The following is a 23,540-nucleotide window of genomic DNA, read 5'->3' on the forward strand; positions in this document are numbered from 1 at the left end:
TCTGCTCATTTAATTCTTTCTATCGTTCATAAAAATCAGAAACGAGTTTTATACATTGTGAGAGAAAAACATAACTGACATACGCAAGGAAAATAAAATCGATAACTAAATTTTAATGTATTTCGTGCGACGTATACCATATGCTTGGCAACACCCGGCGATATTAGCTACAATAACTTATCGTTGTAATATTTAAGTTAAGATAATAGTTCGTCATCTCGGTTAAACACGATTAAGGTATTTGCTCGGTTTTTTATAGCGAGATACCCGCGCGAGCGAGTTACAGCGAACGCGCCGCGCGTTCGTTCGCCTCTGTTTACTTCATTTTTATTCATACGACCCAGCGTGGTCCGTCGAGGGAACGACGGACGTACGACCAGGCACTAGGCAGGCCGAGGCGAGCGAGAATTGTTGGCGCATACGCATGCCGCATGGTGCGCACGGGCCACCCGAGACGAGAGCCCCGAGAGCCGAGAGCCAGCGAGAGCCTGCCCTGCGAGAGCCGTTTATCGCTCGAGCGATAACTCGGCGAGTTCGCCGCCAGGCGGCGCCCCGCTCGGCCGCAGCCTCGCTCCTATTAGCTGACGCGCGGTCACGTGGCACGACCGCGGGAGGCGCCCGCAGCGCCAAGCGCATTTGGCGGGCTCGTCGCGTTTAGACGGCGTCGTTCGTGGCTGCTCGTAAGTCTTTCGTGCTGTGTGAAGTGCCGAATATCCACGTCGCGCAATGGTGAGTATCCGCGAGTTTTTGACGCGCACGACGGCCATCCGCGGCCGCCCGCGGCGCCCCCGCGCGCCGCGGACCCTCCTCCGTCCCCTGACGGAGTTTCGCGGCTGGATCTCGCGAATTAACCGTGATTTTCGTGTCCGAAACAGGCTGGCGGTAAGGCGGGCAAGGACTCCGGCAAGGCGAAGGCGAAGGCGGTCTCGCGTTCGGCTAGGGCCGGCCTGCAGGTGAGTCGCGCCGACGTCCAACGACGGCTAACGTAACACCCGTCGGCGGGGGATCGATTGGCGAACGGAGCACGCGGATTTCCCCGGTGCGGCACGGCATACACACACGTCCCGGCACCTCGTCCGCGTTTCTTCCTCCCCGTGCGCTTCATCGCCGCGGCGGCTTTGCAGGTTAAATCATCATGGTTGGCGCGAAAAGCCCGGCCGACTCTCGGGGGCCCCCGCGGCCGGCGAAGCGGGTTTTCGGCGGCTCCCCGGCCGTCCGGACGCGCCGCGCGGACGCGACGCGGTGCCCCGTTTCTCGCTCTACCCGCGCCGCGCCGAACCTTCGAGAAACGGCCGTGCGGAACGGTTTACTTTTCGAATTGCTCGCGTGCGGTCCGCGGACCGTTTTCAAACGCGGCCGACCGACCGACCGGCTCTCTCTCTCTCTCTCGCCCTTTTCCCTCCGCCGCCCGGGGATGGATCGTTTCGGTGCGATTATTCGACCCCGCGCGGCGACCTCAGCGATCCGCCGTTAATCGACGATCGGTTTTCGCTCCGGAACTCGGGACTTCCGCGCGGACGAGCGTCGCAACTGACCAACGCCGGCCGAAGGCGTCGTTTCCGTTCGCGGCCCGCGCCCGCGGCTCTCGCCGTTTGTTGTTTTCCGTTCTCCCCGGGCGATCGCCGCGACCGACGATTGTCATCGGTACTCGCCCGAGCGGCGGCCGGCTTGTTTTTTTTTTATCGTATTTACGTTCGTCGCGACAGCGAATATCCATCGATCGCGCGCGTGCAATCGCGTTTTATCCGTCGACTTAGCCCCCCCCCTCTCTCTCTCTATCTCTATCTCTCTCTCTCTCTCTCTCTCTCTCCTTGTCGTGCCCCTAAGGACGCGGGGTACGATTCCGCATCGGAACGGTCGATCGAACCGACGGGGCGCGAGAATCGCAAATTCGAAACGCGGGACTCGTTTTCCTCGATCGCGACGCGTCGTTCGTTTTATATTGTCCGTATCGGATAACTAATTAACGCAAAGGGCGTTGTTTTCGAGAGATCATCGCTCGGAGTAAATTTTATCTGCCTGTGACAGCGCGCGTGGAATACATCCCACTCGACGCGGTATGCAATTTTCGCTAACGCAATTTGACGATCCGTGTAACAAAATTCCGCCCAACAAAACCGATGTTGCGTAATGCGGGATGGAAATAAACGGGATGTCCAGCGAGGCATTTTTTTTTTTTTTTTTTTTTCGAAACTTATCTCCACAGGTCCAAATATACGCCGTGCTTCGATTTGTTATTACTGTAAACTATTAAATAAGTTGATAATTAAACAGTGTCTTATTTTCACCGTTCAAGTGGATTAAAATAGAAGCACCGCGGCGGTGCTTTTTAAATTAAACAATCTTTTTAAATTTTTCGCGAAACATTTCGCGTATCGCGACAAAATTACGAGTATCGACGAAAAAAAAAGAGAAGTGAATAAAAATAACGTGTCCGCGAGATCAAGCCAGTGCCGGTTATCCGTTATTTATTTAAAAAGTTCCTAGCCCGTATTCGATACGTTATCGACGGCGGCGTCGCGTTTCCACGATCGCGATTAGAATTCTTAATTGTGACGCCGGAGATCACGCGGTCTCTTGTTTAAATATTTAACTGAACCGTCCCGGGTGTCACGCCGATGAGCAGAAGCCGTATCCGTGTTTAACGTTGAATGCGATCGGGTCCTCCTTTGTTTACAAGGAGACCGACGCGACGCGACGTACGTGGGCTACATTTAGCCGATTTAGCGGCAACGCAAACGACGACGGACGCGGTGGGCAGATATACGCCACCGCTCGAGTCGATATTCCGGCGCGATAATTTCGTCGCCCAGTAACATTTGGCAAATAAGATTGCTTCCGATATATCGCGCGTTTTCGGATAGAGATTACAGCCGTGCCTCGCTCCGCGAGACGACGACGCTTCGCCGGCGGGGGAACTCTCTGCGAGGCGAATTATACTTTTGTCGTACTTTGGATTGCGTACAGATCGCGCAAAAATTAAACAAGTATTCAACAAGTCTCGATCGATAGCCGGATATTGCCCGGCTACTTACGACTCGTCGAATGGTGCTTCTTGTGAAAATAAAAGTTCCAGCCAATTGTTGGATTAATTGTTCGTTAAATCGTTAATCTTATCTCCGAGTTAAATAAACGATTGCAATAAAAAAAAACGAAAACGCCGGGTGTTCGATAAACGCCGAAGCTGCGTTCTGTGACAAATGTGCGCGAGATCCGCGAGGTTTCGACTCAGGTGCGGTTTTAAATTTTTCCCGACAACCCGACGGTACACAAAATTCTCGTTGTTATGGCAGACCCAGTCTCCCTCTGGAAACGCGACGTTTCGACGTGTCGATCGCGAGCCCGGTATCAGTGGTGACAAAATTATTGTGCAACAATATCGACCGCGCTTCAGAGAGAGCGAGGGGCGGGGTAGGGGAGAGGGGGACCAGCCACCTACGCGATCGGCATGGGAGAATCTTCGAGCGAGAATTTTAGAGCAGCGGACGGGATACGCTCTAGAGCGAGGTTCTTAAACGCGTCTCGGGGCGTGCGTCGGATGACGAAACTTCGTGCCAAAAGCTGGAGAGGCGACGGGAGTGCGAGAGAGAGAGAGAGAGAGAGAGAGAGAGATAGATAGATAGAGGAGCGGCGGGGAGAAGGAGAGAGCGAGAGCGCGAGAGAGAGAGAAAGAGAGAGAGAGACGGAGAGAAAGAGCGAGCCAAATCGTCCCGCTCGATATTCGTAGCATGAGAACGGGACGAGGTCTGATATTCGCGCGGGTTCCGCGAACAGAGCCGAGAGAAGAGCGGGAATTTTCCTCTCTCTTTCTCTCTCTCTCTCGCTCTCGTGAAGGAGGGGAGAGAAAGAGAGAAAGAAATAGCGTTCCCTGCAGCGGAACAACGCGGAATGCCGAAATGACGAGGCGGAATGTGCCCGGGACGTTCCGGCGAGAACGAATGAACGCGACTTCCCGGCGACGAGACGGCCGCGGAGGAGGAACCCGGGGCTCGTCCCGGCCGCGTTGCGGAACGCGTCGCGGAAATCCGTGCCGTCACCTTATCGCTCGATATTCAGCCTCGGCTGAGAGAGAGAAGCTACCGACGCCGCCGTGACCGACGGCGGCCGGATGTCGCGCGGACGGATAGTAGACGCGAGCCGACCCCGTCCGGAAAACGTTCGGCCGTTACTGACGCAGAGGTTCCGGCAGAAGTCACTAGACGTGTCCTCAGTGGCGGATTAAGACCCCCAGGCGCGAAGAAAAATTTCGGAATTTTGCAATTATTAGCATGAGTAATCGATATCGTTATTGATACATCGAATTTTGGAGTACCAAATTAAATTAATTTCCGTTCGTGTCATTCCGTTATACTAATTATAACGCAAATGTAACGCACATAACAAAATAACGTATAAATTATAAACTAATGCATACCTTGCCGACTAATATCGCGTTAGTTTCATCGCCAGTCAGTGACCGCTGTTACACGGCGCCGTTAATCGGGTTTAATAACATCGGTAGTTCTTAGACTAGCCAATCACACTCATTCTTCAGAAGAAGGGAATAGCTGTGATTTGCCAGCCTAAGAACCACCGATGTTATTAAACCCGACGTGTAACAGCGGTCAGTTACTATTTATTATCATGATCACTGATATCGATTCTGCTCGTGTCAAAGATTGTAAGATACACGATTTTCAAGTGATATAAATATTCAGCGAGCAATAAACTATAGATTTAAGACTGCCATATTTGTGAGGATTTGATAGTAACAAGTTATTTGAACGTAATACATTAATTTTTAATTTTGACACTTTGTTTAGTATTTTTAATTATTTTTTTTTATTAGTATAACTTTTGGAGTAAATTTTGTTTGTGGAGCCTCACGCGCCCGTGGAGAAATCGCCCCTGAAACGCATTGAATCCGCCGAGAACATTATTGGCGCTATGAGCGCTACGTTCAGATCAAACGTCATTTACGTAGTTTTATCCGTCTTCATTCGCTAGGTATATATAGGGTGTTTCTTAACACGTGACAAGCGATTATCTGCTTTACTAGGAACTGTTTAAAATAATTATTAACTCTTGAACGCATTTCCAAATATAGCTCACATATCGCAAGTTGCTCGTACTTCGTGTCTTGACTCGAAATCTCCCGAACAAAAACGGAAAATTTTGAAAGTTCGGAGCTTACAAATTAATGAGCTTTACGTAAATTTTTCTATCATTTCTATCTAATTAATATTTTAAATGTTTTTCGTCCAAAATGTTTTACTTAATAACGACGTTCAGTTTTCTCACTGATTATTTTTATCAGATTTATCGTTCGGTGATAAACGATATATTTATAACGTTATTCTTTACTTATAACGCTTTAGTTATTTCATTTGTTTTTTTATTTTTGGGAGAAAACATATATTCTTTGTGCATTCTTACATGTTTCTCTCTCGCGTCTTGCCTATAGTAAAGTTATATTAGGCAATATTGTTCAACAATATTTCAGCATAAATAAATCTAAAGGCATAAATCTAAAAGTATAAATTTAAAGGTACAAACTTAGTATTAATTTTTTAAATATTTCCTCTTATATCTTCACACCGGGGATATAATCTTTGATATAATAATGTAAGTAGCAAAATAAAATTTTGCGGCGCAACTTAGAGCGTCCGAATTAGACACAATATTCGGTCTCGTTTCAAAAGTCGAGTGTACCTCATGTATATATTTTTGACAACGTACGCGAGAAGTGGAGAGGGGAGAGATGTCGGTTATGATGTTTATTAAGTTTTACCATAACTACGTGGTGGTCGAACGGTCGTTCCCTTTTTCGTTCTGAAACCTAAAGTCCAAGTGCGGGACCGAGAGAGAGAGAGAGAGAGAGCTTTTTATATCACTACACACGTATTACATACATTTCTGCGTAACAGTGACGTCAGTGTCTTTCAACGCGTAAGGAACATATACCGGGTGTTGGGCCACGAGGCTCGCAGCACTCTCGTCAACCTCGTCGAAATTCGCGTTCCGGGGTCAAAGAAAACGCGGGCTAATGCGACCGATTCATTGCAGTTCCCCGTAGGCAGAATTCACAGGCATTTGAAAAATAGAACCACGAGTCATGGTCGGGTAGGCGCTACTGCGGCGGTGTACAGCGCGGCCATTTTGGAATACCTTACGGCCGAGGTAAGTGAGCATATATGTGTATGTGTGAGAGGGAGAGAGAGCGAGCGCGAGCGAAAGAGAGAATACGAGAGATTGTAACTGATATTGTAACCGAGACCGAAATCGAGACTCCACTAAGTTCGGAGTAATATCTCGCAAGATAGAGAATTTCATGCAAACAATAATTCGACAATTGTCGAATATTGTCAGAATATTTAAGACGAAAGGAGACCTATAAATATCTATAAATATTTATAATTATCTATAGATAGATAAGAATGATTCAAGCTAAAAATACGTAGAAAGAATAGTAAATATTACAAATGATAACGACGAAATGGACGAGATCATTTGTGATGATAGGATCGAAGTTAATTAAGGGAAACATTAATGTATCGCAATGCTTTTCTCAATGTTAATACTTAGTGCGTTTGTAAAGAATCATCAGGAAATGTCGTTAATCTTTAATCGTTGAATTATAATTTAACTATTATTCATTATACTTACAATTAGAAACGATACGATTTGACATAAATTTAGACTGACAGCACAATTACATTGCACGAGCGCCGTTAGGTGAACAAGGGAGACGAGTTCCTCCCAATAGATGCAAATACCTATGTGATAAATAAATTCGAATAAATTAAAATAATGTTTACATGTGTAACCTGAAAACCCTAATAAGTTGAACTTTAAACTGCACTCTTTTTATTTCTTATTTATGTTGTTTCTTGTTTTTTTTTTTAGTTTCTAAAGCTTCCCCTCAAGTTTATAGCTAACGGCGCCAGTGTACATTGCTTACAATGTAAATACATAATTAAATAATTAAATATTAATATCAAATAATGTTCTCATCAATGCAAACTCAGGAAGAGGAACCCAAAGAAAGAGCGGACATCGAATAGAGGTGGAGAGAGGGAGAAAGAATTAAAATACAGGCAGAGAACAGTCATTATAATCCCGGCGAATACGATAGCGTCTCAGTTTCTAAAAACATGGTTGTCTTTCCCGCTTTTATTTTTGAGTTTTAAATGCGTTTTAAATTGATTAAATATTAAAGACGATATACAGGGTGATCCATTTGAAGTGCCCATCTCAAATATTTCTTGAACAATACATTTTAAAGAAAAATTAAAAATGGGTCACCCTGTATATTTATTGAAATTAAAATTGCAAGAAATTCCTCAATTGACGAATAATGACTTTTATATAGCTTATTACTTCCGTTATTTGTGTAATTATGAAATTATTACCGATGTACTTTATTTTATTTCAAATGGTTCATTAAACGATTGTGCTCCCTTTTTGCTCAGGTATTGGAGTTGGCGGGAAATGCATCAAAGGATCTGAAAGTCAAACGTATTACACCTAGACATTTGCAACTCGCTATACGTGGTGACGAAGAATTAGATAGTCTCATTAAGGCAACTATTGCAGGAGGAGGTACGTTTCTTCTCATAAATTTTTTATAACTTGTATAATTATACATCATTATAATACAATTTATAATTAATATAATTATACATCAATAATTGCAATAATAATTAATAAATGCAATTAATATAATTATACATCATTAGTACAATTTAATCGTTCTAAACAGTTTATAATTTTGAAAATTATCATTTTTTTAAAATGAATTTTGTACGTAGCAGTATATTCAGAGTTTCTGTCATACATAGAGTTTATCGCTAATGTGATATTTTCTTTTTGTACAAATTATACCAATGAGAATACGAGAAAGAAATTATACATATATGTCATTGTTTGATTGCAGGTGTTATTCCACATATCCACAAATCACTTATCGGCAAGAAGGGTTCGCAGAAGCCAGCATAATTTAGCGATAATTGACATTGAACACTTCAAGATTCGTGGGCAAACGGGAGGAGGAGTTGGTCCAGTGGTTGTTGCAACAAAGTGTACCTAGGTTACTAAATCGAAGGCGAGACTGGCGTGATATATACATAGATATATATATATATATAGATAATAAATAAAACAGTATATTGAGATATAATTTAATATAGATAAAGAAAATGAGAGTTAAAGAAAAGACAAATGTTCATTGACAATTGACAAACGGACAAGACAGGGAGAGAGAAAGAGAGAGGATTCTAGGCCGAGTGTAGGAAATTTTTTTTGTGTGTTGCGAGCGATGCGTTGTAGCATGGCTCGAGATGATGGCAGTCTTTGGTACAGTTTGCAATTTTTGAACATCGCGGTAACATCAGAGGACGTGTGAAAGCCTGTTTAATTACCACGTTTAATTATTTACCATTATGAACGAAACTCGATTACTTTATCAAACCGCCATCGTTAATTTTGTCTCATTTTCGCCTTTGACTCGCGTCATGTGCCACTGAAGGAGGTTTTTTGCTCCCAAGTAGTAACGCTCTCATTTCACAATCTCGTACACATGAATATACATGAATTGTGCAGTTCAGTTAATTATTTCAGATGAATTTTAGTGTGTTTAGATTTATTACATATATACATTTATGTCAGTAGAATTATAATACATGGATTATAAACAGTAAAGATTTCCTTACGTCGAATTCATCACGACAAAAGAGAAGGAGAAGAAATAGCGGACATTTATACGCATAACTTCCAATATAATTTTGGAATCAAATAACTCCACTTGGCCAAATTCGTATAAAAGTACATACTAAAGTTTTGATCTGCTACTTAGATATTAAATCGTCTCTCGTTGCACGTTCACCAGTTTACAAGTTTCTTGCGCTTTCCTCCTGTTAGAATCACGATGATTATTACATAGGGTTCCGATAATAAATAGCAACGATTCCAAAGTTTGAAAGTTTAACTTTGTGACTCGATTGTACATAGTTTTTTAATTGCATACATAAAACTCGTGTAACATATACATGAATATTGAGTTTTGTGAGCTTCTGAAATTAAATGAGCCTTTTATTTCAAGAACCAGATTGTGGAATGTTTAGTTCTATTAACAAAATTTTCTAGATATTGCGATCTTAATAATAACGAAGGCTGAATTCGTTTCTTGTAAAATAATCTGAAATAGATGTAACGATTCGACCGAATAATTCGAAGATTTATTTGCACATGTAAGAACGTGCCGATTTTCATTTCCGCTCCAAACATTTTTCTTTCTTATTTTAACAATATTTGTCAGTTAGTTAATCCTACGATTTAGCATAATTTTTATTGTACCTACACGGTTTCGCACCATATGTAAAACGTTCATTTTCATAATAAAAGATAAATTTTATTAAACTCTGCACACAAATCATAAATTACTATGATACTTTATACAAGATCTTTAATTAGAAAAAAATTCGTATTCTATTCTTTAGGAAAGGAAGCTATACTTATATTTTCACAAGCAATATTAAATCGTTGAAAGACCGAACTCGTCAAAGGAAAAAAAGATTGCATGCTTTTTTATCGCGAGTATTTATACACCTATCTCAAAGTAAAAAAATACTGGAGAGAGATAAAGTAGGTGATACTTTTTTGTGTGGGATATGTACATCGAGTTTATAAATAAGCTTCGATTTCACTCCGTCATGATGGCATCAGGTATTGCCCGGATATCGAAATTATGTAGATGCATACTTAGATGCCTGCGTTGCGGAGTAACAACGACGGCCCTGAATCCTGTGCAAGCTTGGCGCGCGGCGCGCCCGTGCGGTGGCGCCGTCTGGCGAGCGACGCGCGAAGCTAACACGCTCTCCCCCCCCCCCCCGGCGACTGTCGTTGAGCTGGTCGCCGGGCGTGATAGCTGCGGGAGGCCAGAGGGGAAGGAGTGCCCGCGCCATTGGCGAGCGCGAGCGAAACGGAGCGAGGGTTTTCGGAGCTGCCCCCACTCCCGCGACGGTGCGGCGCTTGGAGTAGTGAAGTCGCAGTCGCCTTTCACGGGTACGGTCGGGTTGGTCGGTCGGTCGTTCGTTCGGTCGGTCGGTCGCCCGAGCGGGGCTTGGAGCAGCGTACACACGCTCGCGATCGTGCTTGTCGTCGGAGTCGCTCCGGGAATTACGCCGTCGTCGCACCGGGGAGCAGCAAGTCCTTCGGTAAGGGCCGGCTGCGACACGCGCGACACACGCGCGCACGCACACGCGCGCAGGCAGACGCGTACCTCGCTGCCCCCGCGATCCGGGCGCGCACTCGGCTCGCGGTGACAGGTCGCGTGGGACAGGAGCGAGAGTGTGTATCTCCCGGCAGGACGCGTGTCCTTCCATATTTCATAGAGAGAGATCGAGAAAGGTGCGCGCGCGCGTGCGTGCGTCTCGTTGCTACTTGTTTTAAAAACGCGCACCGCCCTGAAGGTTGCCGCGTCCATCCGATCTACCTCGCTGTCGCGTGAAATTGACGCCGGTACGCACGTCGTCATCTGCATCTGAATTGAATGCGCGCGCGAGTTCGTGATCGGTTTTCCTGCCGGCGATCCTCTCCTGCTCGCGATCAGTGCCAGCCTGCCAGCCGCGTGCGGAATTCGCATCCGAGAGTTCAAGGAAAGAGCGCGCGCCGTCTCTCCTTTCCTTTCCCGCTCGCTTCGCTCGACGTCGCGTCGTTCCGTGTTGTTTCGGACAGGGCGAACAAAATCATCCGCTGAAGCCGGTCTTCGTTTGCGTGACGTTGTTCAGGTGATTCGCTCGCTATTTTGAAGGCGCGTTGTAACAATTTTTGAATAGTCCTTATATCAGGTAATTCTTTTCATTTCCCCATGCTTACATTGAGGATACACGAATGTCGATGTTGACGCTTGATGCTTGAGATTGATGAACGTGAAAAGCTGAAAAATATAATTCAAATTGTATCTATTACATATTTTTATATTATAATTAATATCTAATTGATTTTATAATTGTTCAATATCTCTCTAACATCGTGAATTATTTTTTAATCTGCGACGAGAACATTCGTCGGAAAGTAAATGAGAGAGAAATATAGTTTGGGGTATTATTTGACAGAAAGGGCAGTGTTATTTCTGATACATTGTCGTTTTCAACTTAATTTTTTTAATCTAACAGCGTAAATGTTAAAAGAATTCTTTCGTTGACTGCACGTTGACGACGTAATCATTTATTATAACAATTGGAAAGGACATTAAACAACATTTATTGAATTTAGCGAACGCGAAAAGTTACAGAATGTCGATGAAGCTCTTTCTCTTTATCGGATTCGATCGATAAATATTTCACGCTACGTCGCGTCGTGGCGAAATCTGCTTTTCGTCGTATCAAACGATATTCATTTTCATATTTTTCCGAAAGTAACTTGGGGGTAATATTTGATATTCGTTATTTTAGTTACTAAAGTTACTTTGATGTCTAACGAATCAGTTTATCCGTGTAGTCGATTAAATTCCAGCCAATTACGCCTACAAACTCGAATGATTAATTATTAATTACTCCGAGCCGGTAAAGATTAACGAACGTGTATGCGTGCAATTATGGTCGCGTCCGGGCAAATGGAGGGTAGATAATTGCAAACGCCTACCTTCGCAACTTTCGCGAGTAACGAAGTTGAGTAAATCAAAGTACACCGAGTCTTCGCTTAATTGACTCGATCTTTTACGAATGTAATCGAAAGCGAGGAACTCGATCAAAGCGTAATTTCTTCAGTTCCTTAATCGAGCGCCGCATCACCTTCGCGCGCGTGTCTAACATATCATATCAAATTGCGCTTATTTCATATAGATTAAGAGACACGGTTAGAGAAACAGACAAACGAATTGATTGATATTTTACGCGGAGAAAGGAGGAAAGAAGGCGAAAGAAGGAGAAAGACGCGAGACGCGACGTCGCGTTTGCGAGGCGAGCGAGCTTGGATTTGAATTCCGTGAACTTCGCGCGCGCGGACGCGGCTAACTTCCGACCGCTCGAACGAGATTCGTCGCGCTCGGACGTCGCGAGTCGCGACGTGACGCTCGGAATAAAATTGGGGTTTCGCGTGCGAAACGGCGGGCACGTTTCATTCCGTCCCGCTCGAACGGAGCCCGCTCGAGAGAGAAACGTCTCCTCTTCTGCTTCTTCGAAGGCTGGTGTGCGCGTCGCCGTCGCCGCGCCGCACGGGCACCTGGCATGGAGTAATCTGCTCGCCGCCGTGAGTCTTCCCACGCAGCACGACCGGCCTAGGATTCTTCGAGGATGACGGGCAGACACGCGGAACGAGCCGTCGCCGCTCGGTGAGTCCCTTCGCCCTTTCGCGTATATATAGCGGCCGCGTTTTACATGCGATGCACGCTGAACGTGATCCGAACGTGAGGTCTATCCGTTTTAGCCGCGCGCCCTTACATTTTTTGCATTAGAATTAGAAAAGCCGGGTTTGGTTCTTGAGAGTGAAAGAGAATAGTGGAAAAAGCAACCCAAACGGATCTACGGAGAGATGTAGATAGAGGATACGAAGAGAACGTGAAAGAAAAAAAGGGGGCGGGGTAGCTAAACTATTAATTTCAAATTTGCTTTCTCTTTCACTTTTGTGATTACCTTGGTATGAAAGAAAATACGTTTGCATGCTCGATCAATGCAATTACACTCTATAGCATTATGATAATGATAATTGGCGTAAGAAATCGTTCCTTCTTCTTTCTCGAAAAAGTGTCTGAATTAGCATTTTGCTTATAAATATCTCAAAATTATATACTTTTTTATAGATTCAAATATCATTTTGAGAATATATCTTTTCCGTGTTTTTGTGTACAAAACTGAGCTAGAATGACCTAAGGCGGATATTTTTGGCGGATATAAATTACAGATTTATTTTAAGTCGCAAAATGTAGTATCGAATTTTAAGTCATAAAATATAGTATCGAAAGCTTCTAGTATCAAAGTATTAAAATTAATAGCTTGCGAATTATTAACGGTTGAAAATGGGGGTTTTCAGTGAGCTATATTTTACAGATTTAAATAGATAAAGATTTTTCCTTTATTTAGTTTCACCAAATGGATTTTGCTTTATTAAATAGAGATTTCAGTTTGACATTAGTTCTAAAAATGTTTAATAATGAAAAATTAAATGAATAATGATTTCTCGATTCTCGGAATTGAGGAAATTTATGTCAAACTTGTCAGATATTCTACTAATAATAAGTTTAATTTCGCTGTAGAGAAGCGGCTATATATTAAAATTTTTAGATATATTTCTAGTCTCTCAAATGCAGTGGATTTTGCACTGAACCGTGCTTTACATCCATGTTAATTAATCTTCCTCATTGTGTGCCACCGGTTTCCGATTCGTATAACCTACATATTAATATTTATATACCATTTAATTTTGTGAACTGAAAAAAGAGGAAACATCCAACTGTAAAATATTGCATATATGTATAAATGAATTTCACCGACACAAAGCTGAGCTACATAAAAAAAAAAACAATTTCCCCATTCGAATGTTCCCATACGTAAAATAATAAATAATTGATATACATTCGAATAACCTTTAAGCGTTAACAATGATTGTTAAATAATATCTGGAATGTTACTAGCGCGAATATCATAAATCCGATATCCTATTTTAGTTTTAACGATATAAATTTTTTTACGAGCAGCATAATATAATTATAACGTAACGCCGTACATTTTATAATTATTTTTATCCGTAATGGCCCGTTTTATCGGAATTTTTTTTCCATCGCCAGTTTTATCACTGGCAAATTCAAAAGATCTCGCTGCTGTGATATTACGCGTGCAATTTTCCTTTTTGCGGCGCCGAGTCTTATCCAAACTAAAACCGTGCAGTCTAATCTTGTGAAAGACCATCTTTTGAAAATGCGCACCACTCGACAGAATCCTATTTACACAGGCACACCACGGGGCGCTGTAATATCGTTAATGCAAACTTTCGCCGGTCACGAACGCCTTACTCAATTCGGGCTTGTTTTCGCGCGCACGCGGATGTAACACCTCGCTGGGAGCAATTACGGAACTCGCGGTCTAAGTTCGCCTCGCGAGCAGTCGCGATAATGAACCGAGATCGCCGTGCGGTCTCCCGGTGCAACACCGTGTATATGCTGCCGTTTGGAGAGCATCGTGCGCGTTAACCCTTGAAATAATATAACGAGAAGCGGTATAAGGTATCCTCGTTCTCATAATTACTGCTTCGTTCTTCGCCGTGTCTAATGATTTGCATAATTGTTCCAATTTACGTCGGTTTTGTAAAAGTTTCCACGATATATCGCTAAAAAAGCAGCAAGATTTTTCACGGTGCTTATATACAGGTACAAGACGAGCGTTATTAAAGTAAATTTCAGAGAGGTTTTTTTCTACTTTATTCGAGGGCGTGTACACGATGAAAAACGAAATATTCCGCGCGATGTAAACTCGTTTAGCGCTTTAAAAGTTACCGTCGCATTTTAATGGAAATAAACAATCAGCGATTACCTCGTCGCGCGCGCGCGCGCGCAATAATTAGATAAAATAACACGAGAACGCGTATATCGCTCGGTTGTTTTTTTGCGCATTCGCGGATTTTATATTTTATATACGAAGGAGAAGCATCCAAATATTTACCCGGCCGTATTTCGGCGGTATGCTCTCGCCGAGGTAAAAGCAAAGTTATACAGAGTTATTGCAGCGGCGCGGCGCGGCGCGGCGCAATATTCCGTGCCGGGGCGTATTGTTTGCCGATCGCGTCCTCGTTTACCACCCATTGATTTTAAAACACGCGTAAACGGCGCCCCGTCGCCGGTGCCGGACCGATTTTTCGACCCTTGAGCAAGCGCGACCCTCGACCACTCCGCGAGACAAACACGCTAAATCGACGATATATCGCTGCGTATTTTTTTTAACTCTTGGTGCTCCGCGGTGTTTTGTGAATACTCCTTGAGCGTCCTACAAAAACTTCGTACTTGAAAAATCGATCTTGCCGTGTGATTTTATAGTCGTTTCGACGAAAACGGCTTTTAATCAACTTTACGAAGCGATCCTTCATCGATTATTCCTGTGTATCCGGGAGATTTATTTTCTCTATTCCTTCGCGAATAATTCCAAGGAAGTAGTTCTAAATGTACTAAATACTAAAATTACTTGATGCTTGTAGGTTTTTAATAATTTCTATTAAGTGCAACAATCTCTATCAATTTAAACGGACACGATTTCTTGCTACACTTTGTTTCCTGCCATCTTTCTTTCATACGGAAGAGAATGGCACGGAACTCCGCGCGTAAAATTACCAGGATGCGGGACGGGTTAAGAAATTACACCATAGGTCTGCGAACGTTGTTGCTGGGTTATTCCTTTTTCACGCGAGCGTGTCTGGCATAACAGTTGCGTCCTCTGCGAACGTGTGAAAGTTACCCGCGAATTAAAAACGAAACAAAGTCAGAAGCGGGATCGCACGTTATAGAAAACGTGCGGGCGAGCGAGCGAGCGGATTTGCTTTCGATATTCATCCGTTGCCATTGAGTTCTGAGGGAACGTGAGCATATCGTTTTATAAAGCCTTAGAAAACGACGGCTTTCCGAGAGAGATGCACCGGTGCATCCGCGAGGCAATAATCGTTCCCTGAGAAGGAGAAGAGTGCTTCAAGCGGAAAGTTCCCGGCACATTTTTCATTAAGCGCGCGAATCCTCGGATTTAATTGAAACCGAATATCACGACAGAGCTTGAAATTTCGTCCTTTTCGCGTTGCCTCTGCCTCTTTCTGTTCCCACTTTTCCGTTGCAACGACGCAAGTTTTGGTCGAATAAATATATTCAAGAAATCTCGCAAATACGAACTGCCGCTTAATTTGAATGTAATATAGCTCTTTTTTTAATAAGCAGACAATGACGATATTTAAATGATTTAAAGACAATGTAATACACATGAAAATTCTTATTGGTAAGTATATAAGTATAAGATGACTTTATATATTCATAAGTGCAGGAATTTCAAATAAATGTTTCAATTTCAATCCTCGAAATTCATGTAAAAGTCACATCTATTTACAATCGTGCAACTTATTACTATAGATAATTATCACAGAATAAGAATCGAAAAGTTAAATTTTTCGCATCGGTCATTACGTGAGTCATTCGAGTCGAAACAATCTCGCGTTTCGCGACCGAGGGATCTCTGATTTGATCTCCGATCTATCTTTCATCGACTTGTAATACTGAAGCGAGCTGGTATCAGGGTTCCGCGTAATCTGAATACCAGTACTCGCGGCACGCAAGGTCGGCCGATCGTCATCGAGGCGCTGGCGAACGCCGCGCGGTGAAAGTCCTATTCCGCGTGGAAGGGATCTCCTGGCCGCGTGTTCATGCAGGAACGAACACGGAATCGTTCTCGGAACGAAAGTCCCGGGTCTACGGGTCGGGAAACTTCGACCGCCGGTTTGCCGCGAAAGAGTTGCAAATGCTCGAAACACCGTGTTTTCGAATGCAAGTCATAAGAGCTAACATGCGTCTTCAGAATGTCGTTGTTAGAATAGATTTCAAGCTTTTTCCCGTCCTACGCAGTTTCTAATATGTTTCAAGATGAATTCGAAACGAGTACAATATGTTTAACTTGCTGTTGGAAATCGAATATGGCCGTAACAATGGCAATACCGGGTCTGATTGTGAGTCTGACTAAAAAGTAATGAAATACAGGTGGGATACAGGTCGAACGATTAAAACAGTTGAAACTCAAAGTGCAACGATATTGAATCGGTCTGAATGTGTGCCGCCGGTAAACATTCGCTATATTGAAAAAGCTCCATATTGCCGGTCACATTATTTTGGTAATTTTTATGCGGCCTCGATCGTTAATTATAAATAGCATTAAAATCTAATTAGCGCCCCCGTGATAAAGCTTTGCGAAATTGCGAAATATTAATTTTCTATTTGCAGCGGCTGATCACCGAATATTTTGAAGTGGGTCGGAAATTTTATGCTAATAGCAGAGATTTTATGCGGGAAACGTTTAACGGACGGATGATAAAAAACTTTTCAACATCAATTTAATGCGAATTTAATTTATGCGAAAGATCTCTTTGTTATTCTGAAATAAACTTCGCGGAAAATTATATATCTGCTCGAAACAGGTAGGACCGGTTTCCAAGTCAAAATTGCAAAATTCTGTCGCGAGAAATGAGATTGAATGATTCGCTTTATAACGAGGTTTCTTGTATTTTCTATTGACGTATCTATTCCGTCATCTAATCAATGCAAATGAGTTGCTGCAATTTTTGATTGTTCTATTTTGAATGCAAGCCTCGGGGCTGCTTATGAATTTGACCTCCCATATTCTGTGCGCGCCATTAAGACGTCTATCAATCTCCTATCTTTGTCAGACTAATCAAACAATACGTCGCTTTGATTGTATTGCTGAAATAGGCACTTGATTGTCGTGATTACGGAAGGGGGCTACAAACGAGCTCGCGTGATAGATATCTCTCGCGGAGAGTACGTTCTATATATATAACGGGTATCATTATTACAGATACCTTGTTGCGCTTTTAGAAACGCTTTAGAGCTTATTAACATTATAAATTGAAACCGATTTTTTTTTAATCTGTAAAAAATCTGTTGCTTGAATTTGAATCCCAGCTTTAATTGAATCTACCATAAATGCACATTGATAAACAATTTTAATTATTAGTCGTAATTACATCTAACAAATGAGTACAATGTTTTTTATGGAATTTTATATTGATCCGTAATTCATCGAGCAGAAACATCAAAGTATTAACAGTTTCGAGCAACTGCTAAGTGAAGGGTTTCCCTCAAATTAAAGAAGCTCATAAATAATGCAATTAGTTATCGTGCAATTTGAAGTGGTCTTTACGTTAATAGAATTTTAATTTCAAGCTTAGTTAAAAGCTTACTGAAACATTACGTCTTAAATTTGAAAAATAATGGTAATTCAAAGTTTGAAGTAATAAATCTCCACGATAGCGTGTCGTTAAAGAAAAGTTCTATATTTCACAAGAACCATTCCCTGTATCACGTTCCGTCAATTCTAAAAAATGTTATCGTTTTACCAGAACTCCAAAAACAACACTCCTTAATTTTTTGTAAATGTTAGGTATAAAACAATGGAGAACGAAATTTGATGGAATTTCGCAAAAGAGATTATCACGTCTCCTATTACGATCAAATTAAAGAATTCCGCTTGGGCGTTTTATATATGAGGCGCCTCGCGCCATTTCGGCTCTGCCGGAATGAAAAGGTTGCGAACTTGTAATCTCGTTAGAACGTAAAACTGGAAGTTTGCGACTTCATAAATTCAATCTCATGCGCCCGTATATAGTCGTTATTAAATTAAGCGCGGTCGCGTTTCAGGTCTGTTCTATCGATATTAACCTGCGCTTGAAATGGAATTAATGTGAAAATAATGCACAACACATGAATTAGTATGCGAGTGCGATATCTCGTAATTCATTTAGCTAATATTTTTATAAATTTAGAAAGTATACATCGCGTTACGTTTTTTCGCAGAGAAAGCTACTCGAAGAAATATCGATAAGTTTGGGTTTCTTGGAGAGAGAGATATATATAAATGCACTTGAGAATTATATATTTTAGCAGGGGTGAACAGAATTTCTTAGACCACGCGATGTTTTCTTTTAACAATATGTTCGATTAATTTGTCGAAGTTTTTTTTCCTAATCGAAAGTTTCGTGAAATATTTTTGTCATAAAATATCGATCATTATCAAATATCGAACTTTCAAGTAGGGTTCTAGTTGAAGTTGATTAACGAATAAATAATTAAAAGTTTACACTTGCAATTAAAAGAGAAAACATGCTTGATCTTGAAGTTTCTAAATAAATATCTTGAAGTTTCTAAATTTAGTGTTTGATTAGAGAGGTTCAATGTACTGCCGTGGCTATTTTGGACTAGACACGATCCTGGGGGCCCCGACGATATACTGTGTGAGCAACGTTAGCTTAAACCGTTACTCCGGCATGTCGCTTCACCTTTATCGTAGACGGAAATACAAACGCGCGGCATTTATTCTGTACGTGCGTAACATGTCTTCCGACTACCTCGGCGCATATTCTTCCGCAATTCCGTCGTGCTCGGACTATCAAATGACGATCTCCTAATAGGAATTGCAACAGTATCGACGAATTAAAAGTTGACATTCAATATTCAAATCGCGGACGTAATGCGCTCTGTTAAATCGCGATGTTAAATGCGCGTCCGCGCTCCGAATTCAATAATATGCTCGACAACAATGCGCTTTTGCTTCCACGAAAGTTTCTTGCGACACCAAGTCCGACTCTAATTGTAAGCCGTAGCGGTTAATCGACCGAAATCACGTCACACGATTACATTCTCGCGGAAAATGGCGGCGAGGGAAAAGAGCACGGGTGAAACGCAGCCCGTGGCATTCGTAACGAAGCACACGGGGATGTTTCAACGCGCTGGATATGATAGATATGATCCGAGACTACTGGAACAGATGTACGAGTGTCCGGAAAGTGATTTATCGTACGGCCGGCCGGTCGGCTAAACTTTACGTCGGTGGATTTTTCCCGGTATTATGCCATGTACGGGGTGCCACGAAAAACCTATGCAAAGCAGTCGAATAATTCATGAATGGTTACTGAAAAAATTTTGTAAACGACACAGAAACACGAGTCGCGGAACACGACTTATTAAACTCTAATTTGGGTCGTTAACGTTTCGATGCAGGCTCCGAATTCTGTACAAAAGCTTTTTTTTACGTTTAATGGATGTGGTTAGAATATTTGGGCATATTATACATTTACGTGAGAATGTACACTGCACTTGAATCTTGAATCATATCAGTTATAATGATACGTATTAAAAACGTATTAAAAGTTTACTGTCGAATATCATGTTTTTTATATATTATAACTCTCAAATGTATCGCTCCACGGAAAAAAAGGATTTGCTACTATAGGGACAACTAACATTTTTTGCTGCGAGAGCTAATTAATTTTGCAATAATAGCAAAACTTTTTGTTATATTGCAACAAAAGGTTTTGCTATTATTGCAAAATTAATTAGCTCTCGCAGCAAAAAATGTTAGTTGTCCCATATTTAACAAATAGATTTGCTATAGTAGCAAATCCCTTTTTTCCGTGGATCGTTTTACTTTTGTTCAGTTAACACAATTACGTTTATACGAACGTTCTCCTTCGCTTTAACGCAAAAGACTCAATCCAAAAGTCTGCTCAAGTATTTCAGTGACATTCTATGTAATTTTGCGTGACGCAGAGGTGGAAAAATAATTTTTCTGCACGCGCGGTGTTTGTCGGAGCACCTCGTATAACGCGCCGAATCCTGTGGGATTCGTATGCCACGCACTCGTACTGGAAGTATCTCCTTTACTCGAGGGGGTATCTCAAGTTGGAATACCACACGGGAGCTCGAGGCGAGGTCAGGATCCGTCGGAGGATACTCGCGAACGCGAGCTGCTGGTAGTGATGGTGTCGATGCTCTCGCGCGTCGTGTCGAATAATTTAAAAAACGTGCATTGAACTTTTTTAATGGCTACCGTACATGTCAATGATCTCAGTCTTATAGTCATTTATTTTCTAGTGTCAAACAATCGTGTCGTTGAAAATAGCATCGTATGAATAAAATGTAGCAGCCATACTTTCCCTCGTACTTGATGAAGCAAGTAAGCGTATTTGTTCGAAGAAAGCGTATATATTACAGCTTTTTCTTACTCACTTGAAATCAGAATATAGACTTTTACAAGAGATCGTGGAAAATACTGTGAAACGACATTCGTAGCAAAGATACAATATTAATTATACAAAATGTAAAATATATGTTTTCTGTTTCGCATTTTTACTTGAAAGCGATTGTCTTTATTTTTGAATATTTATTTTATTTTTTGTTACAAGAAAGAGAGAAAGAGAGAGAGAGTGAGATAGTGAGAGAGAACTGATAATAAACAATACATAATAATATATCGTGATACATAGTGCATTGCTTGTACATTCAGGTGCACGGTAATGATACAATTTTCTGAAGACAGTGGCACCCTAACAAGCATCGCTTGCAGTGCTTCACAATTTGCAAGCGAGTATTGGGTCGAGGGCCATCGCTACCTGTGCCTGTGCGCGATCTCCTACGCGTAGCGGCCGCGTGGTCGATGACCCAGAGGATGTGCTAACGGATCGCAGCGTGCGACCGAATAAAGAAAGACTCCCGAAGTCGTCGTTCGTGAATGTCTTCGGGCAGCACGATTGAATGACAGACTTAGCGCTAAACGTTAAACATGATTTGCTATCAAGTTTATTATGCAATACTATTACTATGATAATCAGTCTAGCGATCTGCCTTAAATATTTTTTAACTTAATTCTTATGCCGCGCAGTTGTCAAGTATAAAAATCTACCTAGAACTGAACGAATAATACAATTTTGTTATTTATGCTTCTGAAGTCTACTTTCCGCAGTTTGTTTTTACGATCGCTCACAGACATTAAATATATTGTATGTAATTATTATATGTATATGTATACACACACATACACGCGCGCGCGTAATCCAACGTAAAATTATTAATAACTTTCTCGAAACGCTAAGATATTCTTCCGCACATAAGAAACAGGTAGTTTCCCCGCGGCTGTTATGTACACATATACACGTCATTTTTGGTACACCCCGTATACACCCTGTACGTATGTGCGACCGTATATAGGTGTCTCCTGTCATACACGCCGTGCACCAGTCGTAACCGCATACAACATACACGGTCCAACGCCGGTCATGTGTACGGTCTTTATACGCGGTGCTCGGCGTATTCCCGTATATCAGCGCTTACGTACACACTTAAAAAGACACACACACGTATATATACCGTACGCACAAACGTACGCTCGTAACGCCAGCGTGTATCTCCGCGAGTTGCACGTGCATTCGCGGTAGGCTGGTAGGCATTCGCTTGCACACTTATTCGTGTCGACGATCACGCGTACCGTATGCTGCCCGCCCAAACAAGCCGACGTGCTCATACCTGAATGTGGAATAGGAACGCGTTACAGCGAAGAGGTAAAGAACGAAGAGGGATGGCTAGATGGGAAAATAGGCGAAAGGACATCGTACTTTATATAACTATAAATGAGAGACGAGAGTGCGTGTAAAAGAGTATCGGCGAAAGCTTGCCGCGTTTCGCGCAAAACGTGTTTGTTTATAACAGATATAATAGTGAAATTATTTCTCAATAACCATATATGTTATCGCTAATTACCACGCATGCAGTCTACCTTTAAAGATAATTCTTAAGATAAATTCAGGATAAATATCACGCAAAACAAATTTTAATATTGAAATTAATTAAATATGAACGAAATTATATAATATATTTTTAAGAGCAATAAGAGATTATATTGGACGTCTTCATTGACGTAACTTGTACTCAACATTTTTACTTTATCTAAATGAAAGATTTCGTAAAGAGAACGCTGAGATATTGTGTCAATCAATATTTTCGCTGTGTAGCGCGTATACTCTCTCTCGTCAAGAATCGCGACCCAATTAGAATCATGCTAATAAAGTTCAGCGCTGATAACGTAATTACTCGTCTGCCAACGACGTCGAGATGCACGTCGCGATGCAGAGTCCTCGTAAAAATCTGCGTACCGTTAACGGAAAGGAGATCAACAATCAGTCGTGCGGCGACTTTCGCATCGGGTTACCCCGTTCGGTCCGTAAACTCTGCTCGTTTCCCACCGAGTAGTAAAATGAAATACCTCATCTAAAAGCTATAAGATTCGGAGATGCATTGCGCCCGCGCCGCGCCGATGCTGCGCCGGAACGGGAGTGAAAAAGACACGAGGTACCTAATAGAATTTAATGAATGGTGAGAGAATGGCGAGGGATGGGCGATGGTTGGGGCTTGTGTACAAGCACCGTAAAATCCTCGCGACGACGGCTGAAACGATCGAACGACGATCGTATCGCGTCGGTTTTTATTCTCCCTGAGGAAAATGGAGTTACACGTGTCTCGGATTATCGTGGAGTAGTCACAGCTCTGAAATCCCGAGAAATTGCTCGCGGATAGAATGAATTTCTTTTTCCGGATTTTTTCCGGTACGAAAGAATCTCACGTCTTAATACTAAAATAATTTATCTTGCATTACTTAATAGCGTTTTTTTTTCTGCCTAATTTCCTAAGTGGTACAGAAATCCCGTGGAGAATTTCTCGAGGTCGATAAGTCTACCGACTGGTAAAAGTCGCGGATGGATATCGGATTAGTGCCGCGGTAATAAATTTTCCAAGCCTCCTCTGGCTTGGAAACTTGTTTCACTATTAATATGCAAATGATTTATTTTATTACGCTAATAACAAATTCCTAATTTTGTAAGTGGCGCGCAAGAAATCCCCGTGGAAATAGAGGAGATGCTTCGAGATCAGCGAGTCTACGTGTGTTGGCAAAACTCACGGATAACTATCGGATTAGTGCCGGTAATATCTGGCAAAGAGAGAGAGAGCACGCGCAATCGAAGATAGCGCGTTTACGGCT

At 42.2% G+C, this 23,540-nt stretch overlaps 2 protein-coding genes and 1 long non-coding RNA gene across 3 annotated transcripts in view; 2 read left to right on the top strand and 1 right to left on the bottom strand.

The window, feature by feature from the left end:
- The first annotated feature begins 572 nt into the window (after positions 1 to 572).
- His2av (Histone H2A variant) lies at positions 573 to 9,396 on the top strand. The gene is made up of 5 exons (XM_071708550.1): positions 573 to 729; positions 876 to 953; positions 6,046 to 6,159; positions 7,452 to 7,581; positions 7,916 to 9,396. The coding sequence occupies exons 1-5, from the start codon at positions 727 to 729 to the stop codon at positions 7,975 to 7,977; spliced, it is 387 nt and encodes a 128-aa protein (XP_071564651.1). The 5' UTR covers positions 573 to 726; the 3' UTR covers positions 7,978 to 9,396.
- A 619-nt stretch (positions 9,397 to 10,015) lies between these two features.
- The window catches only part of Cad87a (cadherin 87A), a 194,459-nt gene continuing 180,934 nt past the window's right edge, over positions 10,016 to 23,540 (top strand). The window contains exons 1-2 of the mRNA XM_071708534.1: positions 10,016 to 10,193; positions 12,163 to 12,310. Coding sequence (XP_071564635.1) covers positions 12,273 to 12,310 — 38 coding nt within the window. The 5' untranslated portion in view covers positions 10,016 to 10,193; positions 12,163 to 12,272. The remainder of the gene's footprint in view (positions 10,194 to 12,162; positions 12,311 to 23,540) is intronic.
- The window catches only part of LOC139773813 (uncharacterized), a 36,363-nt gene continuing 23,471 nt past the window's right edge, over positions 10,649 to 23,540 (bottom strand). Inside the window, exon 3 of the long non-coding RNA XR_011718428.1 lies at positions 10,649 to 10,915. This is a non-coding gene — a long non-coding RNA (uncharacterized lncRNA). The remainder of the gene's footprint in view (positions 10,916 to 23,540) is intronic.

This window comes from Temnothorax nylanderi, unplaced genomic scaffold, assembly GCF_030848795.1.
Source record: "Temnothorax nylanderi isolate EJ_2023f unplaced genomic scaffold, tnyl_v1.0 TNYL_tig0069_pilon, whole genome shotgun sequence".
Lineage (NCBI taxonomy): Eukaryota > Metazoa > Arthropoda > Insecta > Hymenoptera > Formicidae > Temnothorax > Temnothorax nylanderi.

Coding starts and splice junctions, on each gene's coding strand:
- His2av (XM_071708550.1), top strand. Junction 6,160..7,451: donor TGGAATACCTTACGGCCGAG/GTAAGTGAGCAT, acceptor CTTTTTGCTCAG/GTATTGGAGTTGGCGGGAAA. Junction 7,582..7,915: donor GGCAACTATTGCAGGAGGAG/GTACGTTTCTTC, acceptor GTTTGATTGCAG/GTGTTATTCCACATATCCAC.